At 49.0% G+C, this 18,501-nt stretch overlaps 4 protein-coding genes across 10 annotated transcripts; 1 reads left to right on the forward strand and 3 right to left on the reverse strand.

The window, feature by feature from the left end:
- Positions 1-52: 52 nt before the first annotated feature.
- On the reverse strand, positions 53-5,882 carry LOC109518591 (prolyl 4-hydroxylase subunit alpha-1-like). 5 transcript variants are annotated; one of them, XR_002168781.1, is made up of 16 exons: positions 5,347-5,467; positions 4,337-4,411; positions 3,615-3,711; positions 3,371-3,522; positions 3,148-3,285; positions 2,657-2,902; positions 2,379-2,539; positions 2,126-2,302; positions 1,948-2,018; positions 1,735-1,834; positions 1,578-1,631; positions 1,440-1,505; positions 1,296-1,364; positions 981-1,077; positions 215-846; positions 53-170 (listed from the first exon to the last, which is right to left on the reverse strand). XR_002168781.1 is itself a non-coding variant. In XM_019874576.1 (15 exons), exons 2-15 carry the CDS (start codon positions 4,407-4,409, stop codon positions 734-736), a joined length of 1,614 nt encoding a protein of 537 aa, XP_019730135.1. In that variant the 5' UTR covers positions 4,410-4,411; positions 5,494-5,882; the 3' UTR covers positions 53-733. The 5 variants fall into 5 exon arrangements, 4 of the variants coding, with proteins under 4 accessions (XP_019730135.1, XP_019730133.1, XP_019730134.1 ...); XM_019874576.1 differs by lacking the exon at positions 5,347-5,467 and adding an exon at positions 5,494-5,882 and having other exon boundaries at positions 53-846; XM_019874574.1 differs by having other exon boundaries at positions 53-846.
- Positions 5,883-6,082: 200 nt separating this feature from the next.
- On the reverse strand, positions 6,083-10,802 carry cox11 (cytochrome c oxidase assembly homolog 11 (yeast)). Of its 2 annotated transcripts, none has more exons than XM_019874615.1 (5): positions 10,666-10,802; positions 7,561-7,877; positions 7,239-7,394; positions 7,049-7,174; positions 6,083-6,478 (listed from the first exon to the last, which is right to left on the reverse strand). In XM_019874615.1, the coding sequence occupies exons 2-5, from the start codon at positions 7,858-7,860 to the stop codon at positions 6,290-6,292; spliced, it is 771 nt and encodes a 256-aa protein (XP_019730174.1). In that variant the 5' UTR covers positions 7,861-7,877; positions 10,666-10,802; the 3' UTR covers positions 6,083-6,289. The 2 variants fall into 2 exon arrangements, with proteins under 2 accessions (XP_019730174.1, XP_019730173.1); XM_019874614.1 differs by lacking the exon at positions 10,666-10,802 and adding an exon at positions 8,217-8,414.
- On the forward strand, positions 9,427-12,775 carry LOC109518595 (chromobox protein homolog 2-like). 2 transcript variants are annotated; one of them, XM_019874583.1, is made up of 6 exons: positions 9,427-9,540; positions 9,625-9,668; positions 10,344-10,409; positions 10,483-10,552; positions 10,672-11,009; positions 11,256-12,775. In XM_019874583.1, the coding sequence occupies exons 1-6, from the start codon at positions 9,475-9,477 to the stop codon at positions 12,235-12,237; spliced, it is 1,566 nt and encodes a 521-aa protein (XP_019730142.1). In that variant the 5' UTR covers positions 9,427-9,474; the 3' UTR covers positions 12,238-12,775. The 2 variants fall into 2 exon arrangements, with proteins under 2 accessions (XP_019730142.1, XP_019730143.1); XM_019874584.1 differs by having other exon boundaries at positions 10,672-11,000.
- Positions 12,776-15,604: 2,829 nt separating this feature from the next.
- Positions 15,605-17,080, reverse strand: nog3 (noggin 3). The gene has a single exon (XM_019874625.1). It carries the CDS (start codon positions 16,550-16,552, stop codon positions 15,851-15,853), a length of 702 nt encoding a protein of 233 aa, XP_019730184.1. The 5' UTR covers positions 16,553-17,080; the 3' UTR covers positions 15,605-15,850.
- Between the last annotated feature and the right edge of the window lie 1,421 nt (positions 17,081-18,501).

Genomic DNA, 18,501 nt, shown 5'->3' on the forward strand with positions numbered 1-18,501 from the left:
ACTCATTTTCATTTTTATTGCTTTAAACGCATTTTCAGCCCGAGCATTTTTAAACATGATTACCCGTTAGACGCTACTACAAACAAAGACAAACGCATTGTACAACTTCACCCTGCAACAAAGCATGGCCGACAGTCAGCAAGAAGTGAAGCCACCGGCGGCCATCTTGCCTTGCCACTCGCTAAGCGGGCCGAACTCAAATACGGGAACTGACAACTCAGGCTTTCTTTTCCATTTCTGGACAGCAGCACTTCGTTCAAGTCACGATTGAGTCTGTGCCCTGTAAACCGATTCGAGTCGAGCATCTCAAAAAGCCGTGCAAGTCTGCGCCTTGCTTGCATGGTAAAACTGCAAATGGCTCGTTCAGACGCTTTGATCACTTGGATAACTGGAGCAATTTGAAAGCTAAGATGTCATTTACGGTAGCTTGACATCATTCCAGCAGTATATTTGGGAGAGTTTGAGACTGTCATTAGGATCGCGTCAGCCGAGCAAACGAAAGTTAGCATGCCGTCATAGCCTAAATGCGTAAATGGCGCCTGCATAGAGTCCATTGTGAGTCAAGCCTCTCAGTGTCCAAAGTTACAATTTGATGTCAGCAGCCATTTTATTATTATTATTATTATCATCATCATTATTTTTATTATTAAGGCTAACACGTTTGAGCGCTGAAGTTGAACATGTGGTGCTTTTTTTCAAAACAGAGCAGATGAGGGTCGCCATGGCAACACAGCTACCCGTCATGCCGATACTGCGAGTCTGAAGTTAAGCCCTGCTCAGCCGAACTTTGCAGATCGCAGCGCCTCTTGAACTCCTGACCTCTCTCGTGCAGCCACGTGTTGGCCACTGACCAAACAGACAAGGGGTCCATTTTTCAATTCCAGAGAAAGTCCGGCTTGAATTGTTCGCATGTGAGTTGTTTTTTCCGGTGTGGCAGCAATATGCTTACGTAGCTGACATTACATTCCGTTTAAACTTACCCCATTTGCTCCCCACCAGGACGGGACAGGCAGCGTGTTGGGTTTGATGGTCTCCCTCTCCGTCGGGGTGAAGATTGTACCAGAAGATGGCCGAGCCCTGCAAAAAAGTTGCATTCAAACAGATAGAAATGCTTGACACCAGCAGCCACTTGTTTTGGCACACCCTGAAGTGACGAACGAATTGTTTTCAATGAAAGAGGTTGACAGTGCCAGTGGCAATGCAAGATGGCTGCCCTCAGGCTTCAGCCATGAAAGGCCAATCAATAGTCTGTGGCCACATGTTGGGTCCCGTTTGGAAAAAGATGAAGAGCAAACCTTGACGGGCTTGGCGAAAGCGCCCGCTCTGGGGAAGACGGTGGCGCCCCCTGCCTCCACGTGGCTTAACTGCAAGCACAGGGAAAGCCATTAAAAGCCGAGTGGAGCTCCTCCTCGATGAAAAGTGAAGTGTGCTTTACTGACATAAAGAAGCCAGGTGGCAATTCGGTTTCCTGTTCCCAAATATTCGTACGGGTTCTTAACCTCTTTCTGTGGAAACACGACACGACGTTCAGACAAAAGTGTATTATGGATTATGTTGAAAACGGTGCTTATATTTACCCCTTGAAAGTCGATATGTGGTTCATAAAGTCCTCCCACGCCATAGTTGGCAACCTGCACAAACAAACATAAAAGTGAATACTCAGTTGAGTGTATTTTATTTCATTGTTTGTTTTTTTTTACGTTGAAGGTGAGAAGATCTGTGTAGGAACTCGACCTGCATCCACTCTGCGGTGGACATTTCCAGGCCGGTGATGTAGCCCACTCGGTTGATCAGCTTCTTCACCACCTTGTACCCGTTGTTCTCCAGCCAGCAGCTGAGGAGGGAAAAGGTTGCGCTACGACTCGAGTCGAGGAAACGGAAAGTAAACGTAGCATGTTGCATCGCACAACCGCGCATCAGCGCTTGTGCCCACTCGGTCGTCCTTACTTTTGGGAGATTCTGACTCGAGATTTAACATTTGTGTGGTCCGTGTTGTTTCTCACTTTGGAGCGGGTGAGCTAGCGCAGCCGACGAGAGACAGAATGTGAGAGAGACACTGTAAGTTAACACGTTCACGCGAACATGCTGCAACTGTCTTTCGGACAGAAAAGCAGAGCGGACTGACTTTGGGTTTGGCCAACTTTTTGATGACTTCCGCGTCCTTGTGGGACGCCACGTCGTAATAGCGGACGACGCGGGGAGCGTCGCAGAGGTCTTCCTCTTTGAAGGGAGCAATCAGGAGGTTGGGATGGCCGTGGTTGTCGTGGTAACGGCAGAAGAGGCGGCTCCGTCTCCGTGGCGTCTGTCAGAAAGATGATGATGATGAGCCCGGAGGGAAAAAGCTTTTCCACGCGGTGACTTCACGGCGTCTTCCTCACCAAGGCGACGCTTTCGCCGCGACACAGCTGCTTGTACACCGTCGCATTGTAGGCAGTTAGATACTTGTTGGGTATCACCGGAATGATCTCGACCCTGTCCGGTTTCGCCAGCTCGTACTCAAAGTAGGCCAGATTACTTTTGCCTCGCTGGTTTTCTGGATCTGAAATAAACCACCCAAAAAACACAAGAGTGAGACTTTGACAGGAGCCTCGAGCGGACGCACCGACGTACGCAGGAATAGTTGGAGGTGAGCAGACGTTCCTTTGGTTCCACTCACCAATCGCCAGCAGCTGCTTGGTGGACACCAAGGCGGCTTCCAGATCTCCTTGCCTGTAGAGGGCGTAGCTGTGGTAGTCCAGGATGGTGATGGGGTCCACGCTTGAGAGCGTCTCGCCCTGCTGCATTTGCTGGAGAGCCTGAGCCATCCACATCTCCACGTAGTAAAAATCTTCCTCCTGGTACGCCGCCATGCCCAGGTCGAAGCAGTCGTCCACCGTCAGGCTGCTCAGGAGCAGAGAGGTTCCTGTTTTGGGGGGCGAGGATTGGATTTAGGACTTCTGGAGTTTGGGTCGATATGTGCCATCACGATCCTACTGCAAATGCCTACGTGCAGACATGCAAATGTCAAGTTAACTCCCATATATTCATGAAGCATAAGTGGAATGGAGACTTGTACTTCCGTGACACCAATTATTGCTTTTCTATTTGCCAGGGCTTGGGAATTGTCTTAAATGTTCGGGAGCCATCCGACATGGTGGGCCCGCTCACCTGGCAGCTTCCCTTTGGCCATGGTGTCGCTGTCCAGCTGATAGGTGTCCTGCAGCCTCAGGAGGGCTTCGGCCCCGCCCGTCTGGTCACCCTCGTTGGGGAGGTCCTCACTCCTGGAGGTCAGGTTGGACACGAAGCCTGAAACAAAAGAGCCGCAGCGTCCAAACCGACTCGTACTTTTTGAAGCGAGCGGTCAGGCTTCAGGACGTTTGTGTGTTTTCACCATCGGATACGTTGCTGCGCACCAGCATCTCCAGGGCGCGCCACTCTCGGTTCATCCTCTTCAGAAGTTTAAAGGCGTTCACGGGGTGGCTCAGGAAGGTTTCGGGGTCTTGGATGGCAAACGCCGACATGTTGGCCAGCCTCTCAGACCACCTGAGTACACGCGCACACGCACACACGTAATTATCTGGTCAGTGTGACCTCCACCAGATGCGAACGTATTGATGCGAAAGGTGGTTTTGGACCTTTTGACCGAATCCAGTTTGTTCTGCTCCGCTTGGATGTAATCGTCCAACGAGGCCAACAGCTCCTTCTCCGTGTACACCAGCTGCGTCATGTGACCTGATGGCACACATACACACACGCACATCACGACACACTTACCGCACTTGGGGAAAAAAAGGTAATTGTCTTCGTTGACAATATTCTGTCATCTTCACCCCCTGTGAAATCGTTTTTCAGCCAAGTGCCACGTAACCAGCACAAAGCTTGTGCTGGTTACGTCTGTCCCACTAGCATCATCCATCAAATGATCCGTAAGCGCTGCCCACCCCGAACCCTGTCACGAATACCCCATAATCCAAGAATAATTGTCGCCTCCCCCAAAAGAGTTTTGTAATTGCATTTAGGTACAGCGAGACACAAAACAAAGAGGATCATAAAGCATCAACACCCTGCATCTATCGCGTACACAATCATGGATCCACGGTGCATAAACGACCGTATTCAGTGGTACAATGATTCAACAAACACACACAAAAAAACAAACACAAAAAAACATCTTCACATGAGGCCCATTGATGGTGTTAGCATACTAGCCTAAATAACACGCTAGTGCTGCTTTGAAATCGCACGTGAGGTAACAAATATGCACACCAGCATGTTACACAAACATGCTTCGGTACAGTAAAAGGCAAACGGTACATTCATAACAACAACAATATGGATAATAATGGAGCAAACTCACCGATGGACGTGTAGAATTCCTCGGCGGCCGACGAGAAACTGAGGAGGATCAACAACAGGTAACCGACTGCCATGTCTGAACGGACCGTCAATGAGAACATGATCAATAATAATTACAGTACTTGTTTTTTTTTTTTTCTTTCGGACTGTTTGAAAGAAAAAAAATGTCGGACTACTGAAGGAGCTGGAGCTTTACTTGGGATTAATTACATAAGTTTGATGGCGATTGCTTTATATTGAATAGCTGTAGCCACATCCCCACTAATAGGAGGGTGTGACCAGTTTCTCGTTTTATTTATGAATTTTTTTTTTTTATTATTGCAGCTCCCCTCCTCCGCCTCGAACGTCGACTGTTCCAGAACTGTTGGGGAATAAACCCGCAAATGTCACGGGGCGTGAATAATGCTGTCTATGGCTTTTTTTTTTTTTTTTTGTCGTCTTCCAAAGGAATTCCACCTGACCCGCTTTCTCCGCCATTGAAAGAATGTGGCAAGACAAGTGACATGCCACCTCAAAGCATCCAACCGACGCTGCCAACAGGAAGATTCCTAAATAAAATTACCGTCTGTGAAAAACGAACCTGACGAATGACAAACTGCACGTAGCTACAAATGCGATCAAAATACCTTTTTTTTGGGTGGAGGGGGGGACAGAATTCAGCAAATGACAGTCTCAGCTTTTCATCAGGTCACGGAATGCAAACAAACCGAAAAGTTTGGTGAGCGACTTCAATGTCTGTGGTGATAAGTTCTCTCTATTTGCGATCTGCTTTGTTGTGTCCTCACGGTGACGTTGTGAGACGCCTCAAACGACGCATCAAAAGGACAGCTGGACAAAAGGCCAATGTGGGACATTCCGACGAGCCCTTCAATGCAACAGTGCGGCGCTTTTTTGCCAAGTCAAAACACATTCCATTCGAATTATGACGCGGTGGGGGGATCGCCGCGACGTTGACGTCCTCATCCCTGTCATGTCTGTCCAAGCGTGCGGATGCGGTTATTCGTTGTTTACCTTCTTTATTGCTGACTTCAAGTCCCTTTTCCATGGGAGTTAATCGTCAAGTCTCGCTGCCTTTGTTGCACTCTTTGGTTTACCGTTTTATGCTCGATTATCTCTTTTGTCTGCAGAAGGTTCGGGGACCGGTTCGGCTGGAGTTACCTGTTGCACATTCACATGCAGAAGTGAAGATCGTTTGGGAGCTTTTGCTCACATCGGCTCCATCAAAAGGTTGAACTTTTGGACTCGCATCCGACGCGACCGCAGCACGTAGCTCGGGACCAAAGGAACACACCACACCTACACTTAAAGTGCGACGTGGACGGCATCGTCTTCTTCAGCCGAACGCTAAAAGGGATTTAATGAGCAACATCACGCTGATGAAAGTTAATTGAGTTCATGCGCAGGTGCGATGCTCCGGGCCTCGAGGTCCGTCGTCATGCGGGTTTTGAGATGTTTGCCTCCTCCGGCACACCTGCTTCAAATGATCAGATCATCGGCCAGCTCTGCAGACGGACCTCAAGTTTGAGATTTGGTGTTTCATGAAAATCAAAATCCGCTTGGTGAAAATCAGATTTTTTTTGGGGCATGAAATGAACCATTATAAAAACGATATATTTCTTTATATTGTTTGTTGGGTTTCTTTTTTTTTTGTTTTTTTTTGGGGGGGCGGGGGGTGTTGATTTGAGCTCGAACACGGCCAATTTGACCCACAACATAAACCTGGAATTTGATGATAAAACTCAGCAGCTTCAAGTGATCACAATTTATTGATGTGAGTCTTTAAAAGTTTTCACGAAATGACGAGTTGGCAGTGAGGTGAATTCCAATGTTTGAAAAAAAGTTCCTCTTCTTGTTTCACTCCATGATGTCATCACTTCCAATGATCTCTAAAATCCAGTTTCAGTCTGCGGTCCAACTTCACGTCAAAAGTCTCGCCGTGAGTCCGTTTTTGCGCTTAGTTGTAGCTGTATCCCGGTAGCGGCAGATTGTGTCCCTCCTTGGCTTCGAAAAAGGTGTAGGAGAGCGTGATGGTGTCCACGCGAGCCATCCTGGGGTCGGAGTCAAACTCGGGGTCGATGTAGAAGAAGACGGGCATGTCCACCTCCTCGTGAGGGTTCAGACGCTGCTCCTCGAAGCAGAAGCACTGAACCGAACACACCGGGAGAGGAGACGCACCATGAGGCACGGGAGCTTCTTGGGACCGTTCACTCCGCGACCTCGAGCGGGGGGAAAGTATGGCACGGAAGCGGGCCACATACAGGTGCCACTCTTGCATTTTTAATGGGCCCAGAGAGTCAGGAAATACGTCTTGCATTAATTTAGCCGATAGAGCAAAGCTAAAATATTAGCAATAAATTGCAAATAAACAACTACAATATTAAGCTAAATATAGTAAATACAAAACCAAAATGCGCATATGAAGTTCATGTAAATTATTTCATTTAATAAGTGGTAATTAAATCACTATAAATAACAGATTGAAAACATTTGAATGGTTTTACTGTTAAATTATTTTACATTTTTTTTCTGTTTCACTTTTTCTGGAAAAGTATTTACTCCTGAATGTATGCCTGATTTATTCTGAAGAATAAATTAGCCGATAAAATATCAGTGGAATATATATATATTTTTTTAAATTATCGTTAATAAAATAAAAAGATAGTGACCATTTTAGAACTCAAACACAGTTCCCTGAGCACAAAAGTAATCCTACCTGGATCTTGTTGAAGTACTGCCCCGCGTCGAAGGGGACCACGTTGTAAGTGGAGATGCCAATGATGGGCTTGTCTGTCGGGTTCTTTGCCCTGTAGAAGGCCAGTGCCGTCTCCCCCGGGACCACCTGCACCAAAAGCCGTCACCGTTTGGCAAAAGCATCGACGACGATGTCAAAACGTGCAACTTACGAAGATCTCCGTCTGCTGAGGTCTGAAGTTCCACTGCATGCTGGCGTGCGTGTCCGCGTTGAAGGTGACTTTGATGACACGCTCCTTCACGGGCTCCATGTTGGCTACCAGGTCCGAGTCATGGCCGGCCACTGCCGTCCCGCCGAGTCCCGTTGCCTGACGGGGGAAGCAAAGCCCACGTCACAAACACGACCACGGTGTGACTTCCACGTCGCCGCCAAGTTTTAAGTTATTGTCTTTTTTTTTTTTTTTGGGTTCAGTCCTCGAACTTCTCTGGCTCACCACGTACGGCCCTTACTCAAACTCTCACACACACGCTCACCTGGCAGTAGAGCCTGTAAAGCGGCACGGCGGCGTATGATAGGCCAACCATGGCTACGCCGGCGGCCACCACGTAGGTCAGCACCGTCTTGTTGCGAGTCTTCTGCTGCTCCTCGAAGCTTGGACGCTTTCTGCTCTTGACCCCTCGGCTCTGGACGTGGGGGCACAGGGGCGTCCTCCGCCACAGGAAGTGCAGCGGCCTCCTGGCATCGCAGTGAAGAGCCCTCAAGCATCTGGGAGGCAGGGGGGCCGAGGCCCAGAGGCCGCGTAGCGAGTGGCAGAGGAGAGGTGACAGCAGCATGGCAGGAAGTGGATCACCTGCATGGTGGACAACAGGTCATCAGTGACTACTTATTATCCATCCATCCATTATTTGAGCCGCTTATCCCTTCATCTCATTAAATGGACTCTTACATTAGTCTACGTAACATTGCACAGCTCCATATTGGGCACCTTTACCCCAACAATGGACTGGTCGCGACTTCACGTATTGTAAACATACAACCACTAGCACGCTGTGCTTGAATAAATCAATTCTGATTATCAATGCAGTTTTAAGTCACTTGTATGTCATGTTATGATCAGAATTTAATGAAAAATCTAAATCTCCACTTAAAACAACGAATATTCCAAAGTGTGAAAATAAGGACGTCTGACCTGCAAGTGTCCACAGTCCAGCACGTACGAATGGTCGGCACGAAAAAAATTTAAGTAAATTAAATAACAGAATAAATACGCTGAATTTTATAACAATCTCCTGACCATTTTTGATTGACTTATAGCTGTCATTCACCGGGAGAATCGAACGAACGAGCGGACATGTTTGAGGGTGACACATTACACAAGGAACCGGCGTGCTACATTTAAAATCTTCCGTCTCCGGAAGCAAACACGAAACAAACGTTCTGCTTTGGATAAACAAAAACGAGTGGCAACAAAGTTGGTTATTACACTGGGTTCGATTTTAGATCATTTAAACGTGAAAATAAGCACTATATTTTTCGCTTTTAGGTGCGTAGATTCAGCATTTACAAATACACTTTTTTTAAATTAATCATAAAGAAGGCTGGTGACACCATCGGATTCAAAATGTTGACATGCTTTATAATGTTAATACAACTGTCCATATCAATGCCTCTCAATTTGTATTCATTGTTCACATCTACATTTAATTTGCAAAATCATTGATGCATAATATGCATGTGAACAGTTTTTCATACTCTATACTTAATCTATTACATACGGGGCCTGTCATAATTCATGAATACGTCTTGTGAATATTCACTTTTTAAACTTTGTGCAAATAATTATATAAAAACGGATGGACCATTATCCAATTTATTACTAACCAGAAAGCTTGGATTAGCTTTCAATTGATTTAATTCCACCCAAAATAGTTGTCTGGTAATTGTTTTTCACTTTCTTGGTTGTTCATTAATTAGTAAATATTTGTCAACATTTCTACTGCAGCAATCTAATCCTCATGGGATGGATAGAGAGGGGGGAGACAGAGAGAGAGAGAGAGAGAGAGAGAGAGAGAGAGAGAGAGAGAGAGAGAGAGAGAGAGAGGGAGAGAGAAAGAAAATCAAAATATGTTTTGGTTGTGCTGGTTTCCACTGTTTTAAATTCTAATGGAAATTAGTAAGTACAAATACTCCCACGCCTAAGTATCTACGTTATTGTTTTCCTGTGTTAGTATCTAGATGTTATTACAATTTCATTACAACGTAGTGGTAAAAAAACATACACCGTTTAATGTGTGGGTTTTCGTAAAATAATTTGGAAAACGCACAATTGACAATTTGGCTATGTTTGAAGCGAATTAATTGTTTGTGCGAAGCATCGTAACCCGCCTACGGCGGCCGCGCGCGCCCAAGAAGGCGTGTGCTTCCCGGCCGTCCTGCTGGTGCGAGCAATGGAGGGGGTGACTGTGGGCCAGGTATTTGATGCCGAATGCATCCTCAGCAAGCGGCCGAGAAAGGTGAGCGAGCCCCCGGGCAGCTCGGGAGGGGGGCAACGGCTCTCCCGGAACCCCCTTAAAGCTCGCCTGTGTGCTCTTTTGCAGGGCAAGTTCGAGTATCTTGTCAAGTGGAGAGGGTGGTCGTCCAAGTAAGTCGCTAGCCAGTCTCAGCTAGCCGCAGAGGCTAATCGAGCACGCACGCACGCACACATGCACGTGCGCACGCGCACGCACAGTGAGCTAGCAATGCAGGATAACGGCCAGCTGACAAAATGACAAAAAGAAGAGGTGCAAAACATTGGCATTCTTGCTGCTTTTCTCGGCTCTCGCGGGAATGGTTTACCTTATGCGAGGTGCAGCCTTCTTTTTGTCTCAGCGAGCTAAGCAGACAAAAAAAAAAGACCAAAACAGCGCCGTTTGTCTTCTCTTTTATGTTTGTTTTCATACGAGCTCATTCTAATACAGAAGCTTGCAAAAAAAAAAAGGAGCACAATGTTTCTGTTTGGTGGTTTTATTCTTCACGACATGATTGTTCCTCTTCCGATGCACGAAAACGACAATAAGCAATATTGAACCAATAATAACAAACGTCAGCAATTTTGACGTTGTCATCAGTGTACTGCCTTATTATCTTGTTTTTCTTATTTCTACTCTTTCCTCTGCATTGTGCTGTTTTGTTGTTGTGACAGGCTAGTTACGCACCGGAGCCTCTTTTCAATCGCATTCAACTTTATTGACAGGAGTCACAATAACCAGGCAACAAAATGCAGATTGGATCGAACCCGCAAGCGCATGAAAAATAATATGTGATGTTGTGGTTGTAGGCACAACAGTTGGGAGCCAGAGGAGAATATTTTGGACCCGAGGTTACTCGCAGCCTTTCACAAAAGGTTTGTGACCGCCTGGACTGGAATAATAACAAGACATGCTACTGGAGATGTTCATTCAATTCTGTCACTTTAGGGAACAAGAGCGAGAACTTTTGTACCAGACGAAAGGAAAGAGGCCGAGAGGACGACCGCGCAAGTTTCCGGTAATTTCTGTTCACTTTCAGCTCAAAATTGGGGGAGGGGGGGGGTATAGATTCGAATTTGATTGACCTTTTTCCACAATAGCTGCATGAGTGTGATTTTTGTGGCTGCCCACCTTCAGCTTCCTGTTTCACCCGCCGCAAAAGACAGCCGTTCGTCTTCGTCGTCGTTCTCCGGCGCGTCTTCGTCAGTGGCGTCGTCGTCCGAGGAAGACGACGAGGCCGAGCGCGACCGCAAGAAGGCCAAGGGTGCGGCGGCGGGCCCTCGGCTGCACCCTGCCCCCCAGAGGAGGCCTCAGATTCTCCCCGCCAAAGCCGAGCCTCATCGCAAGAAGCGCGGCCGGAAGCCGCTTCACGCCAACGTGGGCGCTTTGAGGCCGGCCAAAAGCAGGACTCCGCCTTTGCCTTCGGCGCCGAGCCATCACCAGCTGCTGCCGGGCTTCCTGCGCAAGTATGGAAAGTACGGAAGTTACAAATTCGGCCATCCCCCTGTTTATACAGCATGCAAGATACCACTCGTGTTGGCTGCGTGAGCTCAAGTTTGAATGTAAACAAACAAGTGCATTTAAGTGAACGATAGCTTAAAAATGCAAGGCAGGTGAGTTAGCGGAGTTCACTGTAATGGCAGATGTGTTGAAAATAACGACGCAAAGGATAAATTGGTATCTATACAGACCTTCCAAAAGCCTGTGTTGTGCCTTCCCAGGGTGGATCCCCGGCCGGGGATTAAGAAGCCGCTGCAGCCGGCAAGCTTTACCTACACTGGGCTCAGCCGGACCGCCAGAGAGCACCACACCGACGCGCAGAGCGCCGTTTTCTCCCAGGTGTCGGCGGCATCTAAAGGGGGATGCGTTTGGAACCGCCCTGCGCCCGCCTCCTCACCCTCCCTCAGCAAAGCCGGCGGCTCGCCGCAAAGGAAGACATCGCACGGCGAGCTCAAACGCTCCATGTCGGGCCCCGGCGGCAGCGGCGGCCGTGGCGAGGCCCTCAAAGGGATGCCGCCCCCACTGAGACCCGCATTCGGGGGCGGCCCGACGGCGGCGCAGCGCCTCGCGCCGCCTCCGAGGAGGCAGGACAGCCACGGCGGTTACACGGCTCTGGTCCAACACAAGCGAGCGCTCGCCAAGGCGCCTTCGTCATCCTCGCAGCGGCCGAGCAATCAGACGCTCGGCCTGCGAGCGGTCAACCAGCAGAACGTCACCAAGACACCGCTGGCCGGCCATCAGGGCAACAGCGGCGCGCTCGTGCGCTCTGGCGCGGCGGTGCGCTCCAGTTCGCGGAGCGGCAGCCTGGTGGTCATCAGAGACACTTGCGTCACCCCCACCGGGCAGCGTCCGGTCCTGCCTGCAGGGGGCGGCGCGGAGAAGGCCAGGAAGGATGCGACGCTGCCAGCAGGCGGCGGGCGGCAGGTTGAGCGCAAGTCCGGCCGCGGCCTCAATGATCTCAGCACCGGCGACTCGGAGGACAGCAGCAGCGGCGAATGGGAACGGGACGCCACCTCGTATCCTAGCGACGGCCGGCCCAGCCTTGGCGACGCCGCCACCGAGTCGGACACTGAGACGGACTGGCGGCCCACGCGGAACCTTCTGGAACAGGTGTTTGTCACCGACGTCACTGCCAACTTCATCACCGTCACCGTCAAGGAGTCACCCACCAGCGTTGGCTTCTTCAACCCTCGCAACCACTAGCCACTCTCGCGCTGCCCGCCACGGCCAACTCGGTAGCGATGCGGGACGAGGGAAGGGTCAGTCGAGCCTCAAGTTTGTCGGCTTCATCAGAAGCGGAACGCCATCGGTGTGGGGCGGGGCTTAACTGCAAGCAGAGCATGAAGTTTAATACTCGAGACTCATTGAATGAACGCCAGCTTGACTCTACCGTTCCATCTCTGATGCGCCAATTTGCCGGGAGGGCAGCGTGAAACGGGCCAATGAGGGAACGGCGGCCGTGATGCCAAATCTTCCACCGTGGACATTATTTTTCTTGTTGTTGTTGTTTGTTTCCTGTTCAAGGTGACAAAGCAGGAAGTCGTCAGTGCCTCAGGTTCCGGTCCACAACGTTACAAAAACAAAACTCGTGCTCTGTAATTTGGACATTTGACTGTTTTGTGTTTTTGGTGTGTTTGGACCAAAGGTGCTATGAATGTTATTTAATTATTTCCTGAACAGTATTCCACACACATGATTGATCCTTTAATTTATACTGTAAATCTCTTTCTATTCACCTCAATTGTGTGCCTCGTTTTTTTTTTACTTTTCAAAATAAAATAGTCGTTCGATCTTGGGAAGGAGACGAGTTGATGGTGTCCACCTGCTGCTACAGCAGGTGGCGCTATTGAGCTAGGGTTACGAACGAAGATGCCAGACACAAATGCGGGCACAAAGACCCCCACTAAAAAAAATTGACTCATCGGTGCCTATTCTCGATTTTGTTGAGTTATGAAATAAATGACTTAATTACATTTTTAGTGCATGTTGCCGGAAGTAAACGTTAAATAGTTTAATGAATCCAACAATACTTACCCAATTGCCGTATTTCCATTCTTAAATGATCATTTTTCATATTCAAACTATTGGAGCGTATTATAATTAGATCCAAATGAGATGGAAAGAGTTACTGACCTTTGATTCATGGTGCACAGCGTTGCGCCATTTGCTAAATTTTGACCCATGCAACATAAACTGACTGATGGGATTAAAAATCACCAAAATCTGTTAAAAAGTTCAATCGTATTTAATTACAATTGAACGAATTAAAAAGTAAACAAAATCATCCAAAACCAACTTCAATTAGCGTCGAAGGTCAAAATCAGATGATGAAAGTAACCAAGCAAATGAATTTTTCTGCATATGAACAAACCGGGCAACGGTAAATGCATCGCCAACTGACAAAGAGTGCAACCAATTCACGGAGTGACGTTAATTAGGGTTTCAGAACTTCTGGTACGTGTGTCATTTACGCTATATGAGCAAGTGCTGTTGCTGCTGCAGAGGTGGAATTTTCCCCAAATGAATTTGGGCAAACAGGGGCGACAAGGCACCCTCACAGGGTGCAGCGCTGGTATGCGTAAACACACGCGCGGCACTGTGCCTCAGTGTTACCGCACGCACGCAAACACAAACATTATGCGAATTCTCCAATTTTCACAAGTTGGGGAACTCAAACCTCGGTTATTCGCAACAAAAAAAAAATCGCATATTCGCTGCTTTCGAGATGCCACAAGATGGAGCCAAAGCCCCGTCTGATCGGAAAACAAGACTTTGGCGCCACCTTGTGGCACGACGGTGCTAGGTTGCGTAATCAAGCTTTTGAACGCCATTTACTCCGACTGTACATCAAATCAGTTATGCCCATCGAAAGCAAGTGAGATTTAATTTGGCACTATAGGGAACAACACAAAGGTCGATATCCAATGAAGTAGGGACAGAAAGACCAGCACACATACAGGGATAACCCAAATACAGCGTGTGTGTGTTTTGGCGGCAGGTCTGTTTTGACACTTAGCCGTGTTAGCTTAGCAGCAGATTGATGAGAGTCTACTTGTCTCTGCGCCAAAAGGAGACTCCACTGCCTGCCTGCCCGCCCACACACACACACACACACATTCACACACAAACACGTAGACACTAACACCCAGACATTGAGACACAAACATACACGGACAGACACCAGCGCGCAAACACACATATTCAAAATTACACAAATCGAACACAGATAGAGACTCAGAAAAGACGCGCACACACACAGACATACGAACACAAAAATTGCGCTGCCCAGAGGAGGCCCAAAACATTCACAATCAAATTATTGACAGTTTTGTCGCCATTTTGTTTTTGCTTACGATAAGAAACGCTTTGCTGATCGTGACTTGCGTTGCCAGTGGTGAGATGTCAACTTCCTGGTTGACATCTTTGGACTGGGGCGGGCAACCCCAGTGGCTCCTCGCACTCGGGTGACAAAGTGACAGCTTCCCCTGTTAACAAACTAGAGAACGAGCCAGGACACCAATCTGCGTGTGTCCGTGTCGCAAATATTCAACCGAAAGCAAAGTTGGATTTTTTTTCCTCCCCAAAAGTATGCACGCTCAGTGTAGTACCGCATTATGCCGCAGCATGCCGGGCAGCATTGAGCTCTATTTGTTCTTCCAAGACAAGAGATGAAGAAGCTGTGCCCCGTTTGCCAGCCAATTACAGGGCACATGTCGAGGAAGAGCCATCACGTTCACCATCACACCAACATACCTCGTGGGGAAAAAACATTGATGAGCACAGGAAAATTCTCACTTCAGGTTTTACTAAAATGCACGACTGACAACATAAATCCCCAATTCCAAACATTGTCATTAAGAAAATTTAATTGCAGGAAATTATCAAAATACCAAAACAAAAAGGTCCATCTGGTAGTTTTTGAGCCTCTTTTTTTCCATACAATTACACATACATATAGGAATGGGTTTGTATGAAGTACAATGGTGCCTTGGGATACAAGTGACCCAATTCAAGACTTTTTTGAGATACAAATTGTCACTTTTGGCTTTGACTTGCAATCAAAAATTGAAGATATGTGTGCCGTTTGGCAGCAGCAAAGTCATCTCAACTGTGGATTCAGAACTTTGCACTTAATAAACCCATTTAGTTTCATCCTAACACATAATGGAAACACATAGATGGGCTAACAAATATCATAGTTATGGTGCAGCAATACAGGGAAACAGACAACTACAACAATACGGGCATACAGTATATTCTTTATCCTCTCCAGAACATGACTAATATTACTGTGGTTTACTGAGAAACTGTGACTATTTCATGTACATATAATGCTCCCTGGTGGCTGAGGTGCGCATACCGCATTGAAAATGAGTCCTTAATTTGATTATAGTGGCGCATGATTACAAGGTGACAAACTAATGGAGGCATAATTAGAATAATAAACGATGTCAGGTCACTAAATCTTAATCAAGATGTTCAAATCCTGTCAACTCAAAAGTTTTCTTTCTTCATTTTTCGCTGTGCAGGAGCAGGGGCGGGAGGGGGGGGGCAATTTCTTAACGTTCTATTTAATTGTGTCCTTACTGGACGTTATTGTAGGTACAAATTTCGTGCTGTTTTCCTTCATTATGAAAAACGACTTTTGGGGAGGCTGGTCTGTATGGATGGCATTTCATAGCGGAACGTTTTGAGCGTGGTCACGGAACGACTTCAACGCGTGCATTTGCACTTTTCTGTTGGGGAGGCGTGCGTGCGCTGAGATTGTTCTGCTATGCGCCAGGTCGGCAAAGCAAGTCAGTCCTTCGTCCGTCCGTCATTTGGCGCACGAGCATTTGCACTCGGACACGACGGGGTATTGGACCGGGATCCAGGCGCACTTGAGGGCCGCCTTCTTCCGCACGCAGCGCCAGCGGAGCAGCGTCAAGCGCCTGGCTTTGGCGGGGACGCAGCGCATGCCCTCGGGGACGGAGCACGAGCGCTTGCTGAAGCAGCGGCCCGACTTGACGTAGCGCGGCCAGAAGCGGACGCCCAGGTCGCTCCACGCGTGCAGCACCGGGCACGCGGCGTACGCCCACAGCCACATCTGCAGCCGCCGACGGAGCTTCTTGCTCGCCTTGGGCTTCTTGCCCTGCTGCGCCTCCGAGTCCAGGAGGCGGAAGTCCTTGGACATGGGGCCGGTCGGGAGGAGGAGGCGCGCAAGGGGGTCCGAGTCCGCGTCCTCGTCCTCCTCCTCCCGGCCCCGGTGCCTGTCCACGTCCTCGTCCCGCTCCGGCGGGGGGTGCACGGACATGAAGTGCGCGTCAAAGTGTCCGCCCAGGGCGTCTCGCAGCTCCGTCTCGTTCAGGTCATTGTCGCGGGGGTCCAGCGAAGGGTCCGGGTCTTCCTTGAGCTCCACGAGCGGAAGGTGGTCGCTGGGAACCGGCCGTAGCAGGAGGTAGTGCTGGCACGAGGCCCAAGCCAGGATGAGCGTCAAGACCAGCAGGGTGGAAAGGCGGGGATGCGCACGGGGAGCCATCTCCCAAACTTGGACGCGAGTAGTCAACTTATTTGGGCTGCCTCGCCCCACGTCACCTCGCCTCAAGTTGCGTCGCGTCGCGTCACGTCACGGGACGCGGCCCGCGTCCGTGGCACACCGAGGCAGAGCCCGCCAGCCACTCGCGCCGCATGTCTCGGCGAGGTTCGGGGTTCTGAATCGGGATTCCGGTGGACTCCTCCTTCGCCTTCTCCAGCTGGAATGACGGCGCCGCTCCGTGCGTGCGTCCAAATACCGTTCAGCACCACTGGACTGTGCACGCTGCAGGGGTCGTGTACGTCATCAGGATGCTGGACCAACCCAGACGCGCGCGCGTAGACACGTTCGTGACTATTAATACACAAAAACACGCAGTACAAGCACACGCGTAAAAACACACTAAAGGAACACACTCGCGCACAAATATGCAAGCAACACACATGCACAGACGTCCAAACACGCAACAACAAACAAAAACACCCGTCTAAAAGCAGGAAACTATTTTGTGAGCAGAAAAGCTGCTTTTCACTTTTTTTTTTAACCAAACAGCCATTTGTATGGAATTCATTAAAAAAAAAGGAATTGCAAAAATATTGGTACTCCTTCAGTCTGCACTTTTTTAGTATGAGTACTTGAGCCACCTCTCTGCTGCGCAGGCTTTTCTGTGTGTGTGTGTGTGTGTGTGTGTGTGTGTGTGTGTTTGCCAGCGCTGTTGACTCGAGGCGTCTGGACCGTTGCGCTGGCCTTTGCGCAAAGGCGCCCGCACTCTCTCGTGTCGCTTCCAAGTTGTGGACCAGCAAAAAAATTTCACAGGCGTACGCGGAAGACAAAGCGGCCGCACTTCCAGCGGCCGCGTCCAACTTTGTCGCTCTCCACCCAAATGTGATGTCTTCATGTTTCGACTCACTCAACAAAAACAAAACTTCCTTGGCGGAGGTAACGGAACATTCCGCCGCCGCGAATGGAAGCGTTTCGGTCATTTTACGAGCGGCGCCGCCAGATTGTGGAAATCTGTCAGAGGCGGCGAGGCGATGCTCAGATAAGAAAACCTCCTGCTTGACCCGGGGGCGGGGTACAGAACCAGGGGGAACACACCAGTGTGTTTTACTTTTGCAACAACCCAGTTGAACTCCCCGCCAACCCATCAATCCTCCTTCGGAAGTTTTGTGATTCCGTCCACTTCGCACCCACGTGCACGACAGTCCACCGATGTCGCGGCTCGGCCCCGGATGCCAACTTAGCACTTGCTAGAACGAGCAACTTTCCTCCATAACGCCCTAATTTAGCCACTTTTAAACTTTGGGTACAAATTTTGCCCAATTTTACAAAAGCAAATATTTCAATTGTGGTTGTAAATGCAGGTCAGAGGTCAGTGCATCTGATGTTTAGGCCAGACAAGAAGTGACATCGAGCCACTTTTATAGGCCAATAGCTTGGCCTTGAGCGACGTTAGTTAGCAAGCGGCCGCCGCTCGCAAGACGACACCGCAGGTTTCCACACCGCAACAGGTGAAAGTGGCCCACGGAATGTTTTGGGAATAAATCAAGGCGAGAAGACGACGACGACAACGCGGCATCTGAATCCCAAATTCAGCGAGCTGCAGGCACATTCCGAGCACGTCTGTGTGGATTTGTTGACTCGTCACAATCACAAGTTCCATCAGCTTTTATTCCAGAATGTGCACACATGAAAAAGTGTGTGTGTGGGGGGGGGAAAGACAAAGACGACGACGTGCGCATACAAAACGTGAACAATCTGTGCTCCTCGGGAAAATAAATAACACAAGGAGTGGGTCCCCCCAAAAAAACAAAGCAACATCCAAAAGGAAGCGAAGCGTCAGCAGCGTGTGAGGGAACAAACAGGAAGTGAGGAGCAGGCCCGAGTAAAACGACGACAACGCAAACAAACGTCCTGAGATGACACCCGCATGCCAGTTGAAGCACAGCACGTCA

This window comes from Hippocampus comes, unplaced genomic scaffold (assembly GCF_001891065.2).
Source record: "Hippocampus comes isolate QL1 unplaced genomic scaffold, H_comes_QL1_v1.1 scaffold279, whole genome shotgun sequence".
In the NCBI taxonomy this organism is placed as follows: domain Eukaryota; kingdom Metazoa; phylum Chordata; class Actinopteri; order Syngnathiformes; family Syngnathidae; genus Hippocampus; species Hippocampus comes.